Source organism: Zonotrichia albicollis, chromosome 1, assembly GCF_047830755.1.
Source record: "Zonotrichia albicollis isolate bZonAlb1 chromosome 1, bZonAlb1.hap1, whole genome shotgun sequence".
In the NCBI taxonomy this organism is placed as follows: domain Eukaryota; kingdom Metazoa; phylum Chordata; class Aves; order Passeriformes; family Passerellidae; genus Zonotrichia; species Zonotrichia albicollis.
Genome location: NC_133819.1, coordinates 21,894,753 through 21,914,273, shown reverse-complemented (window position 1 = coordinate 21,914,273; position 19,521 = coordinate 21,894,753). Strand labels below are relative to the sequence as shown.

Here is a 19,521-nt window from a genome sequence, read left to right as displayed (position 1 = left end):
TCCCCTATTGAAATGGAAATTTGACTGCAGCATGAAATGCATATGTAGAAGGTAACATAAATTGTATGCAAGCTTTTAGAATTATTGAAGAGTTGTTAAAACTGCTTGTTTCCTATGTATTTTTCCAGACAGCTTAACTTCTTCAATATGTCTCGGTGTGCTGCACAACAGAGACAAAGAGACAGCAGTGACAGAGAATTCTGCCTTGAAATATTGGGCCAATTTGCTGCAGTGCATAGGGACAGCTAAAAATGAAACTGAAGGAAAAAACCCAAACATTAAAAGCAAACTGGATAACCTTTCCCCAAAGTCATATCATTCATCCATTCATTTGAAAAGAGCATATGCTCAACCTGCTCCAGCAGCCATTGATGTAATTTTTGGGATTATAGCTGATCTAAGAGTGGAGCACTGCCAAACACTGCACCTTGACACATTAGCTTTCCTTTATCTCATAACACTTGAAAAACAAAAACAAGTTTGTGTCTAACCACCCTTGCTAGGAAACACATCTTTGACAGCAATGTTAATTAGACAGACATCCATTGACAAAACCTTTAAACCAACTCAAACCACAATGCATAAAAGGAGCTAAATCACTCTGGCTCCACATCTAACTCACATTTCTGCATGCCATCCAAAAACAAAAAACCAAACCTAAAGCGCTGCCAAACTAAATTGAAAGGAGAGTAATTGGGGTTTTTTCCAACTGACAGATGTGTAAATGAATACAATCACTAAAATAAAACCAAGTAAGACACATTACACTATATAAACAATACACTCAGCAAGTAAATACATCCACCAGTATTTCTCCACCTTTAATGGGATGGAAAAAAGCAAACTTCTAAAACTCAGGTACATTTTAAATAAGAAATTTTATATCTTATTAATGAATTACAGTGTTTTCTCTCCACTTTTAATAATATACTCTTTCATCAAAAGAAACTTTAAGAGATAAGCAGGCTCAGCTTGTCCAGATTTGATGTTTTTCTTTCTTTAAGTTTTATGGAAATTCTGTGGTTGTCAGCAGATGTAGTTTTTCTCACGTTCACGAGAAGGAGCATGTATCATTTCTGAATTGAACTTTCTTCTCTTTTACATCTGTGACCACTTCAGTTACCAGATAAGTCTTTTTTCCACACTGGACTGTCTTTCTGCCTTAACCTCTTTTCCTTTGCTTGTTGAAAGACAGCCATTAAATACAGGTTAACATTAATTATATATAGAAAAGAGTCAAAATAATTATCCTGCTTGCTTTACATTTTAACACCTGCTTCAGTAAATGGAGCAGTAATATACTGGAACACTGCTGCAAATCCTGCATTGCAGACCTGTTGTAAATACAAAATTGTATTGTATTCACAATATTCAGAATAAATTGTGTGAGGGATAATTCTTGATCAGAGGCTGTTGATACTCTACTGGACATGAAACCACTTTATTAGAAATTTATTTAAAAGTAATTTCTAAACTACTGTGAACTAAAATAATCTACTTACACCCATATGTTACCAGAATAGAGAGAACCAGAACTATCAAAACTAAAGGGTTTTTTTCCAACATTATAGTTTTCATTCCTCTTGATTTCATCAAAATTAGCAATAGAATAGAAATAATATTAAACATTCACGTAATGCTTACTTTGGTTGGTTTATTGAAAAGGCAGGCTCCACCTCCATTGTTTAAAAATTCATGATACTCTTCAATATCACACTCGGAGAATTTGCTTGGAAGATAGTACCTAACAAAATAAGGTAGAAGGATTACTTTCTCTGGTGATTTTTACACTGTAATTTCTTTTTTTGAAACAGAAGAAATATAATGTTATACTTCAGAAAAAGAATGAAAAAAATGCTGTTCAGAATCAGAGTGACTATCTGTTTCTATCTGACTATTCTATTTCTTTCTATTTGAAAATCCTTCCAGTAAATAATAAGGAAATTTCAACAATAACACAACGCTCATGGAATGTGAGAAGTCTAGAATATTTCACTAAGTTTTTAGGTGTCAAACAGCACAAATCTGATTCCAGCATGTAGTTCACACAAGCGTGACTTGTTCCACTAACAGGTCTGATCTCAGAAATACATTTATTTCCTCCCATACAAAGTGCAGGAGTAAAAGACAGCTTATAGTTTGGTTTCTCTCTAGGAGGAAATGGTTCCCCTGGCTCACAGAATTTTTTATATAATAGAGTTATGCCATTTTAAACATGCTTCTAGCAAACACCACCTAACACTTCAGCTTCCCTCTGTGTCATGTGTCCCACTCAGTAAATTTCAATTGAGTACAGAGTGTCCCCAAGGCCCTGTGCCCCACCTAAAAACAATGTGATGCACAGAATTTTTGCATGGATCCTTTTCACAGGGAAATGACTTTTCCCAAGGCAACTGCAGTGATCTTTATATTCAGGTCCATAGTCATGAAAGTACTTATGCTTCAAGGAGATTTTGGAGTCTCAAGGGCTTTCCTCTTCTATCAGCTCACCACTGGATATAAAAATATTAGCCAAAGTGCTATCCTGCACTGCTGGGAGAGATACTTTCCAGAACATAATTGGCTTTTTCCATCTGTAATGCTCATTAATTTAGTCTAAACACTACAGAGGCTGTAGATTTCACTGAAGTTCAGCAATAAGCTAGGTAAATACAAGGCTTTTTCAGGTACCAAATTATGTGAAAGGTTTGAATTTCAGATAAAGAATTTAAAGGTCCTAACATGGGAATCTATAACTTTTATAAGAATCAAAAACACCTCTCAGACTGGACTTTTAGCTTCCCAAAAATCAGAAAAATCATACCAGATGTGTTTTCAGGTATTCTAAGGTGAAAAGGGCACACATTCACACTTTTAAAGAGGCTTGAATGAGACATACTTCTTTGCTCAAAATTTTTCTGACCACAAAACTATTGTGAAAATTTGTGGATCCATTTGGAATTAAAATCTGAGCCCTATCTATATCTCAAACTAGAATACAATGTAATTAATATCTAAAACTAGACTAAAATGCAATTCATATGCATGATAAAAGACAGACCTGTAATAAAAAGTGTTAGTGTCTGAATATACTTCAGAAAGCATCAAAAATTTGCTGATTCATCAGTCATTATGCTCAAATCTCCCCAGTGACACTACACATGGGTATGAACATACTCAGCCTCCAATGGGGGCAGTTTTTCTAACAATATCACACAAACTGTGCAATAAAAAATGATAGACTAAAGATTCAAACAAAACACTGAAAATGAGGCATGCCTCAGAAATTTGATTACAGGATTTCAAGAATTAGGGTATGTCATTGTTTCCACAACTCAATAGCAATCTTGCATGAGAAAATAAGCTATGCCTGCTTCTGCTTCTCTGCAATGACCTGACTTGGCTGTTGAGCCTTGTGCTTTCCAAGTTAAATCAGCATTCACCAAAAACTCTCACATGCCCTTCTCATTAACTCACTTATTCCCACATTTCTTTGAAGGTGTCTCTGTATGGGATGTACTTAATACTTTACTTTCTGAAAATTGAGTCATCAAAAATATTCTGATGAACCACAAAAGAGAAGACTTTTCACACCTTTCCTCTATGTCACTGTATGAAAAACATGACTTTTCTCCAGCGAAATGTCTTACCCCATATCTCCCATTATGCATCCAGACCACATGTCCTCACACTTACATTCACCTGACAAAAACAAAAGATAAAATAAAAAGTTACATCTTGAGTCTTGTGAGTCCAAAGTAATTCAATTCTTATCATAAAAAGCTCACTGTACTCAATTCCATTTCATATTTCCAGACAAGTTGGAAAGAATAATTTGCTGGTTTATTGCACACCTTAGTTTAAGTGTATCAGTGCACCTTGCCAAATTGTTTTTAAAACTCTACATGATTCTGTGCAATCCTGAGCTTTGAAAATATGTCCTGATTTTCTTTCCTTCTCTGAAAGGAAACTGCAGTGTTAGCCCTCTGCACTTGCAAATCATGAGTCAGCTTTCTCATCTCCTGTGTGATGATACTCATTTCCAAAATTTTCAGAATTAATAAAAAAGAATGATTTTACTTTTCTAATTTTTTATTTTTAGTTCTCTTCTTTGACTATGGCAATGTGATTTTGAAAATCTTTCCTTGGAAAATCCCAAAAAATATTTCAGACCAAAAAAAAGCATGGAAAGATCAATGAAAAACACAAGGTAGTACAGCAGGAACTATCAGCTTCTTCCTCTGCTCTCCCTCCCTTCCCTGCCTGCCTCCCTTCCCCATGAAACTCCCTTCTGCCCTGCCAGCTGGGATCACTTTGCTCTGGTCTCAATCCTCCTCTCTCAATGCTGTGTCTTGCTTTAATCTCAGTAGAAATGTTTTCCACTTGCACGTTCCATAATTTCTTTTACTGTACACATGAACATCATTATTGCTTCCAATTGAAAAGTACAATTAGAGAAGAAACAAAGCTCTATCAAATGCATTCTCCTCTCTCCCTACCAAAACAGTGTCCTGCCCTTCTCAGTCATAAAGAAAGGCAGTCACCACTATTATAATTTTCACTTTTATCCTGCCCCTACCTCCACTAAAAAATATGTGGCTGAAAAATGAATACTGAACATGCCTGTAGGATAGAGCATCAGGTCTACATTTCTGAGTATTTTTTTAAAATGGTATTGCATAATTTGCACAAAACCCCTTTAAATGCAGCTGTCTCTCTGCATTATATATTGTCTTTATAATGCCTGAAAAAAAAATCCACTAATCAATAGAGTAATTTATATTTTTAAATATAGGCCACATAAGCACACCCAATCCAGTAAGTCCACACTCCAGTTAATTATCTAAAGTGTTTCATAACTGTATTTTTATTTTAATCATATCAGGCTGGAACTTCATATAACATGGAAGCAGGAAGGCAAACTGCTTGTTGTGGGCACAATGGTGGAGATCAAAGCATTGCAGTTAAGCAGGGATAACTAAGGAGCTGAATACCAAGGTTACAGCAGAGAAATGGTAGCAGTAGGGTAGCAAATACTGGATATTTGGGTAATCTACAGGAGAAACAGGGGATTTGGGTATTCTGTAAGAGGAAATCAACCAAGGAAAACAGATAATAAGTTGAATTGTTTGAACTGTTCTATATAACAGTACAGAGGAGGCTCCTCATTATACCCTGATCTAATAATGTATATTCCCACCCTTGTGTCATAAGATGGCAGCCATTTGGTCTGTGGGTGGGACACCAGTCTCCCTGAAATGAATGGGAGTGGCAGGCACCTTTATGGTCTATTTTGGATGAAATGGGATGAAATTCCTGACACTATCAGGAATTACAAGCAGGGGTATACTAGAGCATTCAAGTAAAGAAAAGTTAGTATGTCAGACCCTTCTCATGTTACTGCAAGAAATAAAAATATTTCAATATTGTGAGAAATGGAAGGAAAAAGTATGTATCAGAAAGACACTGATAAGATCCTCCAGTTTTTAAGATTTTTCTCTTGAGACGGAGTGAAAAAGCAAATAAAATTACCACTTAGAAGTTTTCTTCTGTCTGAGAAAATGCCAATATTTTGGGCCAAGGTCTGCGCCAGGGTAACTGCCATTAAGTCCGGCTTTCCAAACTGAAAGAAACAAGCAAGGTGGGGAAAGTAATTAGTAACACAGAGGTATCTCTGATTCAAGTGAAGCTTTTTTCATATCAAGGCAAAAAAATGCAAAATCAGATGCACAGTGTTAGAATTCTTACTGCAGAGTAGCTAGATGAAAATTAAACACTGGCTTATAGACAAGCTAAGTAAGAGAAAGTCTGTTTCTTTCTTGGCACTTTGGCTAGAAATGTGAATGACAGAATATTGCAGAATTTGCTTAAAAGTGTATTTGAAGTGTATTGACTTTATTCACTCATCACTCTTCATTGAAGTGTCCCTTCTATAGAGCTGCAGTAAGAGTCTACATCAGCAAAAAAAGCAAAATATTTTGAGGAACATGTCTGCACTAATAAATTCCCGGCAGATAAATTTCCACCAGTTTTTGTTCATACCAGTATGTCCACGTACCTCATTCACACCTCCGCCTTTAAGCAAGGAGCAGATTCCACCAGTGTGGGCTACACCACTTCTACTGCTCTGAAACCGACTCCCCCTTTGGCAAAAACAAAAAGAAAAAGAAGTTTACCCTGCTCAGTCCAGGAGTTCTGCACCTGCCTATTCCAGTATCCCCCTTGTGATTTCCAAATGGCATTTGCAAATGCTGGATGGCACCACTACACTGCAAATTATGCAAAAACTAATGGGAAAAACAGATAACCACTCACAAACCTCACATGACAGGTTATCTCCAGAAAACTTCTACCATCTTCCCTCCTCCTTTTCAGAATACCTAATACAGGAAGAAGAGGACTATTTTGCCAAACCACCTGGATCTGCCCAGCCTCTTGTTCCTTGGCATTCTTCTGCAGTGAGTACTTTTTGCTGGCACGTGCTTCAGGCAGAGTTCAGGAGAGGCCACCATGCCCCAATGCACGGGACTAGTGAAATGACATGTCTCTGATTGGGCAGTCTGATGTGGTAAAACTCAAGGGGAGAGGTATTAGCAGAAGATGCAGAGGTAGGTGAAAACTCCCTGGAACTACAGCCAACATCATCCAAGGAGCTGATACACTCCGAGCCTAAATCTAATCCCCTCTGTGGTGCTGACCACATCAGCAAGAATGACTGCCAGTTACTGGAGGCAAAATTTACTCTGCTCCACCTGAGAGTACTGATCATCCGGCAAATTGTTTCTCTCAGGTGAGAGGAGAAAACTATCAAGAAGGGTCACAGTGGGCTAACTGTGGAAGCTCATTTGTAATCACTGTACCATCACACAGCTACCCCCACCTCCCAGCTTAGCTGTGTTTCACTCACAGACACAATTGCAGAAACTGCTGTTTCTAAACAATCTGTGAATGCAATACCACAATAACCACTGGTGGTGGTGCTATGGACAGCACTGGAATTAGCATTACAGTGGTATCCAGAGTCCCAACCACAGGCCAAATCAGGCTGTCTTTTGTCCTAGTCAATACACACACGTTCACAAGAACCAGACTTCCCCCTCAAAGACTTTACAATGTCACCAGAGAAATTACAAAAAGGATATGAGAAAACCTCATTCCCATTTAAGAGATGAAGATCTGAGACACAGAGAAACCAAAATCTGCAAGCACCGTTTTGCAGATCTTACTAGCTTTCTTCAAGGCAGAAATAAGTGGCAGTAATTAGGTACATGCAAAAACTCTGAGGGTGGATACCAGGCTTGGGAATCCTGGAACCCTACTGAAGTCATGTGAAGCGAGGTGTTTAGGTTAAGTTTATTCTTAAAGGCTCCTAAAACAGTCAGCAGAGAGAAAAGAGGACTCCAACAGAAATATTCATCTGGCATGCGTGTGTAGATCAAAAATCTCAGCCACATATCTCTCCTGTATTTTTGTACATATATTTTATTATATCAATCTTATTTTCAAAACAATTAAGATACTTTGAGAAAATAACATTCTTCTCAGTTTAGTATTCTTATAGCTCAAATGTCTTGGGAGAACAAACTGTTTTGAGGATCTGAAACACTTCAGTAATCCTGCAGCATGCAGGTCATTCAACAAAGTAAAACAGGCCATAATGCACTTCAGCAGAAAACCTCATTGGTTCCAAAACCAATGTTCTGCTTTAAATAATCCGTGCTCTACTGCTGAAGAAGTCAACCTCTGAGGTGGAACCATGCATGACTCTTCAGAAAGCTGCACTTGCAGAGTAGGTGGTTGCACAGAACAACAAAGCATTACAGCGCATGCAGCTCAGGCTTAGTATGTTAAAACTAAAATAAGAGTCAAGCCTCTGGTTGCACTGGCAGGCAGTTTGTGAATTAATTTTTCTCCCACCTCCCCATCTGAAACTTTAGTTTCTGAACTATTGTGGATTACACACACAACAGGAAGGAGATGCATCAGCCATTTGTGAGAAGCAACCCCCAAGGAAAGAAAAAACCCCAGTAATATAACATCACACAAGGTTACGTACGAAAAAAGGTGAACTGCGTCACTTTTCTCTCTGATAAAATCCCTCCTATATTTCATAAACTCACGTAGAGTCACCAAGGGGTTTTCAGATATGGTGAACTTGTTATCAGTAGCCCAGGTTTCCATGGCAACCAATACTATCCTGGTGTTAAGTTGTTCTTTATATATCTAGTACATTAACAGAATGAACAAATATGTCAAATAGAACAAAGATGAGGTTTACCCCTTTTTTTAACAGCTTGCATTTTTACATAACTAAATATTTACCTTATTCTAGGACATTTTTCATTCTTGTAGGTGATTTTATTTCCCTCAAAATCAACAAACATATAAATCAGGTAAAATCAACATTTTTGGCTTAATTTTTAAATCCATTCTCTTAGGCTTCTCTTAACCTACACAGGCAGAGCTACATACAAGAAAAATGTGATTTTTGAAAAATTAGTACATTTGAAATAGTTCAAAGATTTGAATGTAATGGGTCTTTTATAACAGCCAGCTCATCCCATGACACACAAGGGCCCTCTTATGCAGAATAATGATCTATAAAGCCATAATTTTTCTCTGTTATATATGTATATAACAGAGTATTTCAACCCCTGCTGGCTGAATCACACAAAAAGGGACATCCTTTCAATGCTGCATTAACACTCCACACCAAATACTTTCAAGCATTTTCTTCTTCTGGGAATACTTTTCTTTTTCTAATACTTTGCTGTGGTGAGGTGCAAGAGCCAGCAGCTTGTCTGATTTATCATATAAAGATAATCCACATAGTTCACCTGTAGGTCCCTATTCTAACTTATTTATTCAAGCGCACTTCTTCTGGAGAAATTTTAGTGCATTAGAATTTCAGATTGTCTTTTGGGTTCAAATTTGTCAAAACTGGGAACCTGCACTAGAAATTGTCATATCTAAGGTGCTCTTTACAACTCAGACTCAAGGGATCAATCCAGCAGGATACTTAAATGTTTAAAGCCACAAAATAAAATCTCTCTGATGCTTTATGTTAGACAAAGCCCCTAGAGGCGAATGATTGTGGTTCTAGATGAAAATTTGCAATCTTCACATACATTATTATTGTTACACCATGAATTGAAAACTCCTGCATCTATCATCAGGAGAATCTTATACTCATCTCACACGTAAAAGAACATATAGCTGAGTGATACTTACCAGATCAGCCATGTTCACAACTGATTTAGCATAGCTGTTGGTATGGCCGACTGACAAGCGGTGCTTTTTACACTGTGAAAAAAGCACAGACAGTAACAGGTTCAGATTCAGAAAAACAAGGTCCATTTCCAAACCACCATGAAGTAAAAAGCAATTATATCAATAATAAAGCCCTTGCACAAGGTTTTGTCTCTTGTGCTGAGTGTAATGTTCATAACCAATAGTAAAAAATTGCTCAGAAATGCACATTACTGATATACTTTACAACAGCTGTTGTGTAATTTCTTCTTTAGAAAGTATCCTAGAATCTTTACTGGAAAATGATATAAGAACAGTAACATTCTGTTACTCTCTTCATTATCATTATTGTTGCCCATTTTAAAATTAATCACAAATGCCATTGCAGAAATTAGCAACAAAAATTTCCATAGCTGAGACTCCTTAAGGTATGTTATCCCAGAAGTGCCTGCATCTGTGTTTTAATCTATCAGACTCCCTTTTGTTGCAGTTTTCTCTCTTAAGGTGTTTTCTGGTTTTCCTCTTGTATAGTTGCACACTCTATACAGCCATAGTAACTGGTTCAAACCACTTCAGTGATCAGACTCCAATTTCAGACCTTTACTGAAATTTGTAAGGCAGTGTTATAAAAATGGCACTAAAAACAGCTGTCCAGGTACTCCTATTTGCAGAAAAAAACCAAACAGTTATGAATGAGCATCATGGGCATGAAAGTCACAGGTATCTCAGAAGAATTTAGGAGAAAGTATACAAGATTTTCAGAAATGTTTTGCCCCCTTGTGCCCCATGATGCTTGATTTTGGAATGAAAATTGTGAATATTTTCTGGAAGTTAGGATATTTTAGTGGGCAAGAAGTTTTCCACAGCTAGGGCATAGGATGGGCATCCTTTCAAGCAGAAATGGGGGGGAAACCACCAAAAACAAGGAAGTTAAGCCCACAGCAAATGATATTTCCTTCTCACAGGAGGAAATTATTTGGCTTCTTTGATCACTGGCTCTCACCTCAGAGAATAAACTCCTAACTGGACTGACTCTTGCAGTAGCTGTGATTAGACAAAATTAGGAAACATTGTCCTTGAAGAAAAGCACAGTTACATTGATTTAAGGAATTTTCATCCAAAATGATTAATTTTAATCCAAGAATTTATTCCTGTGTTCCCCAAACTGAGCTGGTGGAGGAGTACACTGTCTAAGGACAAAGGCACACTTTTTCCAGGCTTGTACGCTCTCACGTCTATTTTTGCTAATTCAGGTATTGCATGAGAGAATTGCTGCACATTACAGAAGAAGTAGACAAGATCTATAGAAATATTTTGATTTTAAGGCCATAAGGGACCATAAAAACATCTAATGTCACGAGTTGGATGAGCAGTGCCAGGCTGAACTTTATCCAGTTACATCAAGAGGAAATCCATTGTCTTTGAAGCTACCTTTGAAAACTGCAAGTGATGAAGAATTTGCCATTTCCTTTGATATTTCCTTCATTAAATGCTTAATAAATCATCTTCATTGACATAAATCTGTGGTTTTTCTCACTTGAATGAGTCTGGCTTTTCTTCAATACACTGTTATTATGTGTCTTCCACTACATTAAAAACCCCCCTGTATTCTCCCAGAGAAAGTATAAAAGTTTAACAAAATCATTTTCTCTACATTGATTGGGACATATGAAAAAAAAATCTAGTCACTGTTAATCTCCCCATTCTCACCAGCTGCTGCACAATTGAAATAACTGCGCTATGGATTGCTGAGTGCCTGTAACTAAGAGAAATGCTCAGGAAAGTCAGAAAGAAAATCAGCTTAAGTCACACTGACATTTTTTAATTTCTGACCCTTCTTTCTGATCCTCAGTTCTAGTTGCATTCTTGGTGAAATTAACTTGCAAAAATTCAAAACCAACTTCATCAATGGTTAATGAAACCATAATTTCTTCTATTAAGGACATAATGAATTTATTCCAGCCTTATAGTGTTCTTTATTGTTATGCACTCTGGATACATTAAGACAATTTGATGCTAATTGTAAGATATTGAAATGTGTCAGTCTTACCATTAGATGATCATTTACAATCATCAACTCAATATATTTTGTTTCCTCTTCAACTTTACGTGGAATCTGACGAACCTATGGAGAGATTGTAACTTAGAGTCTAATAATACAGAATGTAACTGGCAACAGACATCTGCACTTAATGGCTTCCCTACTTTAATAAACAGGGAATGAAGTCTCCGTTTAGAATATTTATTTTGAAACAAAATAAAGTGAGATGAAATAGCTACTTATCACTATTGCAAAATGTTACAAAATATATAGGTTTTATTAAAGGAGTTTCTGATAAAACTATACTGAAAATGAGCAAAATTATTTTACCTACCTTTTCATTTGCCATATAGCAGTATTTAAAAATTTCCTAACTCTTCAGGGAAGTAATGTCCAAGAGAACCCATCAATGTTTAGCTTACATTAGATAGCTCTTTTTGTATTAGCTGTATTGATATAGAGATCTCATGCCAAACCAGCAGGAGCAGCAGGACTCCATCTGGACAAATTAACTCAGCAGACATGAAACAAACTTGACGGCACGTTCCTTATAAACAAGCATATTGGCACATACCTGCCTTTTCCTTCTTTTGTGTCTTGGCCTTACAACAAAATTCTGTGATGTACTATTCGTCTGCCAGAATTCTAAGCAGAAAACACAGACAAATACATGGAATATTTACAAAAATATAGCCCAGCAATTAGTGACCCTGATGCAACATGACAGTAGTATGGCATTCTTCAGCACTTCAGATGCAGCAACAACTCATTTTTTCAAGTTTCCAGCTAGAAGGGAGGCAAGACTACAGATGCTTCCCAGTAACAGGGCTCTTATTAAAAACTCTACTAGTGATAATCTGGCTCTGTTGAAACAGATGATCTGTGGGTGTCACGCTTCAGAAAGCATAACAGATGTTCTATGCCAAAACTTCACCAATACTGGGCATGAAATATTATTAGCATAGTGCTTCCATGGAGCGAATCACATTTTCAGGAATTCAGCAGACATTCACAGAGCTCTTGCAATAGCTATCTAAATTAATAAGAAGAGCATGGAAGGCAGAATTAATGCTTTAAGACAATTATATTCACAAAGCAAAATATGTCAGAGTTGGGACAAACCTTACAAGATTTTGGCAATGCTCACTTGCCAACACAATATTCCTCCCTGCTAATCCCTCTGTGTCCTTAACTTCTTAAATCTCTAATCATAAGCATCAAGTAGTTTATTCTTTTGCCAAATCCTTTTCACCAAATCTATTACTAGCCCCTCATGGAAAAGGACACATCATAAACTAAGCAGAAGATAACACTTGTTCTTACCCTTTCAAATGTCCAAGAAGTAATTTTCCATCTTTAAATTTAGATTTATAGTCCCTGCCTCTATTTTCTCTATATAAAATACAGCTCTTTCCTTATCTTGTATAAATGTGTTTCCTATTTGCATAACCCCAAGAAGATCTTTTTGGTTCATGCAAATTCAATGTTTGCAGTTTCTTAGTTTGTAATAATGTCTCTCCTTTCACTGCTTTCCCTCTTTTGTGCTTTCTGTAGCTTTGGACATGCTTTCATTTTCAAGGAACTGAAAACTTCTTTCAGTTTTTCAGTGATTTTACCAGTCCTGCAGAGAAGTAAATAGTCCTATAGTGTTTACAGGACACTCCTATAGTGCTGTAGGATTGATGGAGCTGTGTAAATTAAGAGACTTCCAGTTCACGTATCTTTGTACACAACTTTGGCTTGTTTTACAAATTCCTGAGCAGTTCAGTTTTGCTGGTGAGACAGGCAAGTTTCTCACAGCTTCACTTCCTGCTGTACATTAATTGTACAATTTCTGCATGAGGTTCAAAAATAGGATTAAAAACATGTTGATAGGAATTTGACAGGGCTGCCATATCAGCAAAATCTTAAACCACAAAGCTGAGCTGCCCATCTGACAAGATATTGCCAGGCCTAAGGGATAATTTTAACCAAAAGTGGCAAATTACTAATAAGGCAAACCAGGAAAACAAAGCATGACTAAGTGGTATTGTTTTGGGTAAATGAGGGACTATGGTGTCATTTTGGTATGTGAGGTTTGCAGATACCTTTTCACAGAGCAATCTAGACAATCACAGGCTCTTTGCTTAAAAATGTTTTCATAGTTACACCAATGCACTTGAGGACATTCTTTAGAAAAAAGACCAAGGATAAATTCAATCACACCCAAGCTTCTTATTTATCGGTTAAAGATCTGCGGACTCTTGAGCTTTCAATGATGAGAAACTAGATCTTGGAAACCTTTTTACAATGTTTTTGATTATGCTTTATGTATGTTAATTAGTTTAGACTGTTCTAGTGCCACACAACTGGATGTCAAGCTGTCATTTTTGATTTTATAACATGGTTAATGAAACTGGCAAAAATAACACTTTCCAATCAATAAAATAATAATTTACAGTATATATATAGATTCTCAGATAACTTTACCAGTGCTTACTCACTCACAATCGGAAGTCAGTCATCTCTAAGGGAAATGATGCAGCCATTACCATTAACACACACTAACGCTGCCTTATAACTCACAAGATGGATAAATGCACACAGGTTGCATTTCCAGCCAAAGACCCTCAGGCAAAAGAACACAACCAGCAAAATCACAGGGAATGTTGATAGTTGAGAGATACTAGCAGATATTTTGATGGGAATATATTGCCACAAAAAAAATGTAATGGAGATTCACAAAATCATAGGATCATCTTGATTGGAAAAAGATTGCTAAAATCAAGCCCAACCATAAATTTAATACTGCCAAGTCCCACTAAATCATCTTCCTAAGTGCTGTATCTACATATTTTTTCATGTGATCCCAAAAGAAAAGGACATATGCTATGTATTATTTGAAAAACAGCACCTTTGATAACATATTGTTATCTAAAATGATGCCAGAGCATTATAGATCTCAACAGAGGTTGTGAGAAAAAACAGTCTGGTAAATATAAGGTCAAATAATGCTCTAAGTGTGCCAAGTCATCTGCCCAAGCTTCCTTATTTAAAATTCTCATTATTCCTCAGACCATTGCAAAGTACAGTAAGATAAATTCTTTTCTGCAACAGCTTGTGGGGTTTTTCTTAATACCCAGGGAGCAAAAGAATGTATAAAGTACATTGCTATTTAACTGGATAGAATAGTGTGTGCTTTTACTATTGCTGATACTGAGTAATCCCTACCACTTGAATTTTTTTCCCTTTCTAACACCATTATTGAAGCTGGTGATCTATCCAGCTCATTCCTAATGCAGTGGAAATGCTGAGTGGAAATCTCACCTTACACGCATTTCTAAAGATAAGAGAAAAATCTTGACTTCAGGAAAAATCTCCTTAGGCCAGTCAAATTGATAAATTATGAGAGCAGCTATGATGATATATGCCAGCACAGTGCTTTCTATTGCTAATAACAATTTTGTTGTAGTGCTTTCAAAAATCATTCACAACAACACTAGTAGCAATTAACTGTGAATGTTAATTAAAGAAAAAAAAGTCAAGTCAAGACAGCAGTCTGACCTCTCCAGACTGGCAGGGAAGAAGCAGAGATACTGATGGAGCTCTCATCCTCTGGAGCTGTGACTGTGCACGGAGGATGACTTACAGGCAGAAATAAATTGAATAATCACAGACAAGGAAAAATTGTAGGTTTCCTAATGAGGATATAATATTATAAATGTACTGTAACTTTTACTACAACCATCAGAAGCATCTTTTCAAACAATTTTACAAAAACAAGTATGAGCATGTGGGAGAGTAGACTATGAATTAGAGTTTATTTCTCCAGACGTGAGACCCTAAACATAAAGTGATGGAAGATTAGCACCTGTACCTCTCATCCACATTACAAATACTTGCATAACTGAGAAGACTACCAGTCTGCAACTGAATTTCTTTTTTAACCTTTTCTACAATCCTGCGATGCAAATTCAATCTAGATGGCAACATGTTCCATTATGTCATGTGCTGGGCTTTGTACAGCAAAACCAGCAACTATTTATTTGTTATCTGTAATAAAATCAAAACTGTACAAGCATGTCTGGATTTTTGTGGGAAAGCAAATAAACAAAACAAGACCATGAAGCCCTAGTTTGACAGTTTTTTGAAAATCAAAAAGCTCTGGTGGAGGTGAAACTGGGGCATTTACTTGCAATTAATCGCTTTTCATAATTTTAAAAGCAGAAAACAATTTTATTCCATAATCTTGAAAACATAAAATTCACTATTAGGAAATCATAAAACAGCTTATAGATAAACCAACACTAGCAGTGTCTTAGTTTAACAACCTGAGATAGAAGATTTATTTTAAGCTCAGCATTGGCTGCATTATTTCCAATCTTTGAGTCAAGAAAATGTGATAAATGATGCACTCTATTATTCAGCCTTATGTTCAATAAATTGCTCTCATTGCACTATCATCTCTGCAAGCACCGGGAGCAAGCACGGTACGTGTGTAAGGTGCAGGTACACAGGAAGTTTTGTGACACAGAAGTCACTGCCTTGCACAAAAGTCATGAGCTTTTTGTGCTCATGTCCCTCCATCCCAACATTGCTTCTGCCTTGCCTGGGCATTCATCATTCCAGGATAGGAGCCACCAAGCTGGGACAGTGGCTTTGTTTGGATTCAAATTCCTTTTCAGAACTGAAATTAAGGCAACCAGATTGTAGCAAGTTCCTTTTTTTTTCCTTCTTTTCTCATTAGCTCCCTGAATGATTCTGCTTTGCTTAACAACTGGCAAACCTGCACAAACTGTGCTCCAGGGATGGACCCGCCTGCATGCAGCACTCAGCACCTCAAGATATCAGATCCAAATGCTGCCATAGGACAAATGGCTTGTAACAAGATAACCAAACATCTGTAACTCTCCTGAAAAAGTCAGACTGGAAGTGGTTTCTACCAAAATGTCAGTGTCTACAAAGGACAGTTTATCTAGGATATGCGTTGTAGGGCAGGAAAACACATCTGTAACAAATCCTTGACAGAATGGGGATATGTCACAAATACTGCAATTTCAGCTTCAATTAACAAGCCAACCTCTCAGATGAAAACCCATTTCTTTTAGAAAATCTTTCTCCCTCTACACACAATATGGGCATTCATCATTACAAGCACTTGAAACCACTTCTGCCTCTAAATTCATCTGCACTGAAATGCACAGCCCCCATCATAGTCAGCACTGTGAAAGATGCTGATGGGACTGGAGATCAGAGCCACTGAGCAGAAATGACATTGGGCAATTTCTTGTCTCCCAGGCTTATGCTCACCAAAGCCAGAAAAACCCATGAAGAGTTATCAACCACTATCAAGGTGGTGTTAATTTTCATCACCTCTAGGCTACCTCAGCCCTTTCCTCTCTAGAGCTACCAGCACATAATTCAGCCCACAGACCACATGACCTGTTAAGAAAAACACATATCACAATGTGAAGGTCTAGGAGAGATTTCATTCATTAGATTCAGGATTTTTTCATCACTTCAGATTCTTTTCCTGTGCTTTCACTGTTTCAAAATGGGAGTTTTTTCAGTGTGGTTTTTTTAAATTTATTTGAGTAAAAGAACCTGTATATATAACAAAACATTATACTCTCAGAAGATGATCTATCAAATATAATCAACAAATTTGGCCTTAGAATAAAACACTCAGTAAGTCATGAATACTAAAAAATCATACCAGATGGCAGATCAACTGAAGGAAATTCAAACAACTTGGATTTGTAAACAGAGTGGAAATGGAAGTCATCCTGAAATAGTAAATAATTGTCCATATTACATCAGGAAAAATTAATCCATCCCATGAGAATTAAACAGACAATTCCAGAGGTTCTTGTTACCCAACGCATACCCCAGAGAACATGCAAGTTGCAAAGCACCATTACTCTACATTCTTCTTTTCCCAGCTGCAATGTGATTGCTAATGCCATATTTAATCGCCTTTTATATCTGAGTACCTCAAACACAGAGGCTGAGGACACAGAACCAGGCCTAAATTGGGCTCCCAGAGCTGCTCAGGGAGAGACAATGAAAAGCCCCAGGAGCTGCTGAACTGGAGTCAAGGAAGAACCAGGGGGAGAGTGATATAATAAACCCAGAGCAGCAAGTGCCAGGGAAGGCACTGGGCACTCACAGGCTCCAAGGGACCCTCCCCTAGTGCTGCAGTGCTCTGCTGCCAAGAGCTACAGAGCGCACACATACAGACACATCACTAATGTCTAATTTCTGCAGGTCTGCCTTTGTCTGTGAAGATGGAGTCTCACATTTGAGGTAGATGAACTGGGAATGAGGGGATGACCCTTTGGTCCCACGGCCTTATGCCTACCCTGCACCCATGGATGACTACTCAAAAAAACACAGCAGGAGTACTGTAAGTTCTACTTACATCTGAAGTGTAGTTTTCATCTGGTTCAATAAGGTAAGTATGATTTCCATCATAGAACATCCCACTGTCAAGAGCAGGAAATATAAATACAGATTTAATAAAGAAACACTAGTGCAACATGGAAGTAACTTCTTAAAGTTAATATACTTTAAAAATTTTAATATTTGGGGAAGAAAGAGTTTAAAATGGTTTCAGGAACTGAATGCAATTCTGGATCAATCTTTTTGTTTATTCATTTTAGAAAGAAAGATTTTCCCCTGTGGTGAGCAGACTCTTCTTTCTTCTACAACACTCATAAACACAAAATGGACTAATTTAACCAACTGAAAATCCAGTTCAAAGCCCCCACACCAATGCAGGAGATATTTATCTGCAACAGATAAATAAGGGACCTGTTTTTAGGAACACATATTTGGAGCATATGCATATCTTTCCCCAAATAAAAATGGTATTTAATTGAATTGAATTATCCTTAGGTTTTAATAGGTTTTTTTATTAACTCTTTCCTTAGCATATCATTTAAAGAGAATGTTGATACAAATACTAGTCTGTAAGAGCAGAAAAACAAAAGTTATTTCTTATACATTCTGATCTTCAACCAAACCAGAATACTTTTAAGTAACTTTTCCTTTACTTCAGTGGCATACACACATGGTTGGGATTAGGCTGTATCAGCATGTCCCTTTCAAAGGGTCACTCCTAAAGTGTTTAAGCTTGGCCCTAAAATATGAGCTGTAAATTCAAATTTGGCATATAGCACACAACAACAGCATGAAAGTGAGATCATTTATTTACTTACGTTACTGTTAAAAAATCCAAAACAAACAGGAATTACAAGCAACAAGAGCAAATCCTTTTCTTTTTTCTTATGCAGCTTTTTTTATCCGCAAAATTGACATTCACAGAAGTAACCTGGGTTACTGACTGTATCACATATATCAAGTATGAGCATAACTACAATGTAAAGTTGCTTCACCTGTCAAATTACACATGCCTATTCTTTAGAAATAAATACTGTCTATACAATTTAAGCAAAATATTCTAGCATCTGCTGGAGTTTCTTTGCTTGGAGATAAGATGAGATTGGGGAAGATCCTGTAGCTTTTTATCAGTCAAAATTTCCTTCCCTCTAGCTGCAACTTTAGTTAAGCAGGGTCTGTAAGTTGAAGCACTGTCAGCAAAGAGGTTCTCGTGAGACTGCTGCTCCCAGCAGCACCGACCTCTGACCAAGTCACTGAGCAGTGACAAGAATAATAGTCACAGCTGACCTACACACCTGCCCACTCAAAGCATCATGGCTCTTTTCCCACCAGCTACCATAGACCTAGTGCGCTCTGAATAAACCACACGCTCATGGGTGTGTTACAGAGAAAGCAAAACATTTCAAAAGCCTGCATTTCGATGATGTGTGTTCTTCAGACAATCGCGTTCGTCGCCGTGACAGCGGCACTCACAGCAGGGACCGCAGTTTCTGCGTTCGCCACCAGGCGGCAGCACGGTTCCGGCCGTGCCCGCTCTGCGAGCCGCGCTCAGCGCAGCGCACTCACACCCCGCTCGGCACTCAGCCTTGCTCGGGCTAACTCACAGGAAACCGGGGTTACCGAGTATCCCCGGAAAACAAACAAAACAAAAATCCAAGCAAAACGGCTTGCTCGAAGTTAAGGTGGCAGAGATACTTTTGTCATTAGCCAAGTGATTAAGAAGACATCCATAATTTCAGGTGTTCCGTCAGCCGGATGTGATCGATTTAATTCATAAAAGGAAGGATGCAAAGCAGACATTACTAAAAGAACTCATAACTTATGATTTTAAAACACCAACATTTTTTCACCTGTATGAATAATTCTGATGT

At 37.4% G+C, this 19,521-nt stretch overlaps 1 protein-coding gene across 12 annotated transcripts in view; it reads right to left on the bottom strand.

The window, feature by feature from the left end:
* ADAM22 (ADAM metallopeptidase domain 22) overlaps positions 1-19,521 on the bottom strand; it is a 136,630-nt gene that overhangs the window by 41,189 nt on the left and 75,920 nt on the right. For 11 of the 12 annotated variants that reach the window (XM_074535587.1, XM_074535599.1, XM_074535607.1 and 8 more), the window contains 10 exons: positions 17,670-17,733; positions 16,965-17,034; positions 11,844-11,914; positions 11,279-11,353; positions 9,211-9,282; positions 8,036-8,202; positions 6,038-6,122; positions 5,512-5,602; positions 3,630-3,681; positions 1,645-1,744 (listed from right to left, as the gene is read on the bottom strand). In XM_074535587.1, the coding sequence (XP_074391688.1) occupies positions 1,645-1,744; positions 3,630-3,681; positions 5,512-5,602; positions 6,038-6,122; positions 8,036-8,202; positions 9,211-9,282; positions 11,279-11,353; positions 11,844-11,914; positions 16,965-17,034; positions 17,670-17,733 (847 nt within the window). The remainder of the gene's footprint in view (positions 1-1,644; positions 1,745-3,629; positions 3,682-5,511; positions 5,603-6,037; positions 6,123-8,035; positions 8,203-9,210; positions 9,283-11,278; positions 11,354-11,843; positions 11,915-16,964; positions 17,035-17,669; positions 17,734-19,521) is intronic. The other variant, XM_074535632.1, reaches the window with a different exon arrangement.